Here is a 2473-nt window from a genome sequence, read left to right on the forward strand (position 1 = left end):
TTTAGAGAGTCAGTGTCAGCATCATCACCTCTGACCTCTGACCTCAGGTCTGTCATGTAAGGCACAGATCAATACAAACACGTTATATCTCATTAATGCAGCTCAATAATGTCAGTCTGATGCGATGCTGTGAGAACACGCTCCTGTCAATGAAACACAAACACACTTAGAGAACTGCATTATTATTGCAATATATTTACTGGACACATAATGTGAATTACTCGTTTGCATAAAGTACCAATATAATGTTCAGATAACCTCCAACTTGTCTTAGATCCCCAAAATGTTTGTGAAATGTAAAAATTAAATTGCGATCAAGGAATATGCAAAAAAAAAGGATATGATTTTGTATTCTCAAAACATTTCTTAACACCCTTTATCTTTTTTTCTTAAGATTATCTAATCTTAGTCTAATCCAAAAGGCAATGGAAAATCTGTTTTTTTGAGGGAACAAAAATAGTGTTCAAATTGAAAAATAGCAAATTATTTGAAAGATAATTGGATGCCAAATGCTAATGCAACATAATGAGATTTATGCGGTATATACTGTGCATGCTCATCTTTTGTTGGACATTGAGCTTATTTACAAAAATAATTAAAAGCCAGTGGAATAAAGTAGAATTTGCGTGTGTGTGTGTGTGTGTGTGTGTGTGTGTGTGTGAAGGGAACCAAAAATGCATTAAAACAATGCAAAAATAAGTTTTTATTTAGAAGTTAAGTGTAGGCCAATGATATGAAGTGTGCAATATCTAGTACACCGTGTGCAGGAGTCAGTGCTAGTGTTCGTTCCGTGTGGGTCGTGTCCTGGGGTCAGAGGTCAGTAGCTGTGTTTGGGGTGCGAGGGCAGGTGTAGTGTTTTGGGGGGTATGTATGTGGGTTTGGGGGGTATCTGTGGTTTGAGTGACTCTGTGCGTCTGATGATAGCCGTGCGCTGCAGGTGTGGCGGCTCGCTGTAGCTGTGCTGTCGTGTCAGACACGAGCTGCCTGTGATTAACGGACGCTGTATCTCGTAGATGTTTCCCGCCGGCGCTGACTTCTGGTTGAATCGGTGCTGGCGTGCGGTCGTGACGCCGTTGCCCATCTTTATAAGGACGTGGCGCTGCGAGGAGCCCGGCTGCTCGGGAAGAGTCTCTCGTGGAATCTGCTGAAGCGCCGAGGTTTCGGCCGTCTCTTTCAGGCAGCTGTAATATGATGTTGGGGTGTGCAGCGAGCCGGAGTCGCCCGGGAATAAAGATGAAGTCATAATGGTGATAACTGGATTGTGTGTGTGTTTTAATACATCATCGTCGTGGCCCTCTGAGGGCGTGTGCTTGCTGGGAAGCGTCTGATTGGTGGGAAACACCTGCAGGGTGGAGTTGTAGGTGTGGCTTCTCTCCCATTGGCTGTGTAAGTTCTTGATTGGCAGCTCGGGCGTCAGATCCGGGGTGGGCAGGTTGGAAACCAGCTCCTCGTCTTCAGTGGTGTGTGGTTTTACGGGCGTCCCGGAGCTGTAGATCTGAGAGGATGTGAGGTCGTTCTTGTCTGGTTTGGGGTCTAAGAGGCGGTTGAGTTTGGCGAGGCTGGTGAGCGCGAGCGATGCCTCCGGCTCCTGTGATTGGTGGGATCTCTGACCGCAGTAACAGGACACCAGCACGCCCGAGACGACGGCACCCAACACGAACGCCACCAGCACACACGCCCCCAGAAGAGAGAAGTGGAAGCCGTCGCTGAGACCCGCTGCATCAGGAAGCTGCTTCACACCTACACACACACACACACACACACACACACACACACACACACACTCATGTCATTCTCTAAGCTCTTTTCTTTTGTTCCTAAATATTTTGCCTTAAGGATTTAAATAAACTAGATGTGTGTGAGACTGACCGGAGGCTGAATCCACCGCTGAGCTCACATCACTTCCTGCTGCTGACATACAGTCACAGAAGAGATCAGCACTCGCTCAGTAGTTAGTATTACATTTGTTTTTAACAGATCTGATATATCAAATCACTGCACTGCACATGACATCATTTCCTTGTCTGTGACCCTGGGCCACAAAACCAGTCATAAGGGTCAATTTTTCTAAATTGATTGATATGCATCATCTGGAAGATGAATAAATCATCTTTGCATTGCTGTCTGGTTTGTTTGTTAGGAGGGCAATATGTGAAAATCTGAGGATGCAACAAAATCTAAATATTGAGGAAATCATCTTTAAAGTTGTTCAGATGAAGTTCTTAGCAATGCATATTACTAATCAAGAGTCTTAAATATTTACGGTAGGAGATTTACTAAATATCTTCATGGAACATGATCTTTATGCTTTTTGGCATCTATAAATCTATAAATCATGTATGGAAAAATCTATAATCGTGTCCCACACAATGTATTGTTGGCTATTGCTACAAATATACCTCAGACTTAAGACTGTGCTCCAGGGACACAAATGTTCAATGAGAAACTAATCAAGAACAATATTTACATGTAT

At 43.8% G+C, this 2473-nt stretch overlaps 1 protein-coding gene across 5 annotated transcripts in view; it reads right to left on the minus strand.

Annotated features, from left to right (window-relative positions):
• Nucleotides 1-779: 779 nt before the first annotated feature.
• sema6d (sema domain, transmembrane domain (TM), and cytoplasmic domain, (semaphorin) 6D) overlaps nt 780-2473 on the minus strand; it is a 17862-nt gene continuing 16168 nt past the window's right edge. For 4 of the 5 annotated variants that reach the window (XM_059508909.1, XM_059508907.1, XM_059508911.1 and 1 more), the window contains 2 exons: nt 1870-1911; nt 780-1740 (listed from right to left, as the gene is read on the minus strand). In XM_059508909.1, coding sequence (XP_059364892.1) covers nt 818-1740; nt 1870-1911 — 965 coding nt within the window. In that variant the 3' untranslated portion in view covers nt 780-817. The remainder of the gene's footprint in view (nt 1741-1869; nt 1912-2473) is intronic. The other variant, XM_059508908.1, reaches the window with a different exon arrangement.

The sequence above is a fragment of the Carassius carassius genome, chromosome 25 (genome assembly GCF_963082965.1).
Source record: "Carassius carassius chromosome 25, fCarCar2.1, whole genome shotgun sequence".
NCBI classification, from domain to species: domain Eukaryota; kingdom Metazoa; phylum Chordata; class Actinopteri; order Cypriniformes; family Cyprinidae; genus Carassius; species Carassius carassius.